This window comes from Octopus bimaculoides, unplaced genomic scaffold (assembly GCF_001194135.2).
Source record: "Octopus bimaculoides isolate UCB-OBI-ISO-001 unplaced genomic scaffold, ASM119413v2 Scaffold_283740, whole genome shotgun sequence".
Taxonomy (NCBI): domain Eukaryota; kingdom Metazoa; phylum Mollusca; class Cephalopoda; order Octopoda; family Octopodidae; genus Octopus; species Octopus bimaculoides.
Window position 1 is genome coordinate 1 of NW_026304767.1, and position 360 is coordinate 360.

At 35.6% G+C, this 360-nt stretch overlaps 1 protein-coding gene across 1 annotated transcript; it reads left to right on the forward strand.

Moving 5' to 3' along the window:
* Positions 1–3: 3 nt before the first annotated feature.
* Positions 4–352, forward strand: LOC128251338 (zinc finger protein 239-like; the record flags this gene model as incomplete). Its single annotated transcript, XM_052978209.1, has 1 exon — positions 4–352. A coding segment is annotated over one exon (318 nt), but the record flags the coding sequence as incomplete, so codon positions are not given.
* Positions 353–360: the final 8 nt, after the last annotated feature.

The window sequence follows — 360 nt, forward strand, 5'->3', positions numbered from 1 at the left end:
TCATTCTCTTGTAGAAATAGCTTAACTGTTCATGAACGTATTCATACAGGGGAGAAGCCATATCGCTGTAATGTCTGTGACAAATCTTTCTCTGACAGAGCTGCCTTTACTAGACACAAACGTATACATACAAGAGAGAAACCATATTGCTGTGATATTTGTGGTAAATCATTCTCTCAAAGTGGTCAATTTACTAATCATAAGCATGTTCATACAGGAGAGAAACCATATCACTGTGGAATCTGTAGTAAATCATTCTCTCAGACAAATAGGTTATCTACTCACAAATGTATCCATACTGGAACAAAACCAAGTGACTGATTATGTTGTTAAGCATTCTTACATAGAAGTAAGGAACAT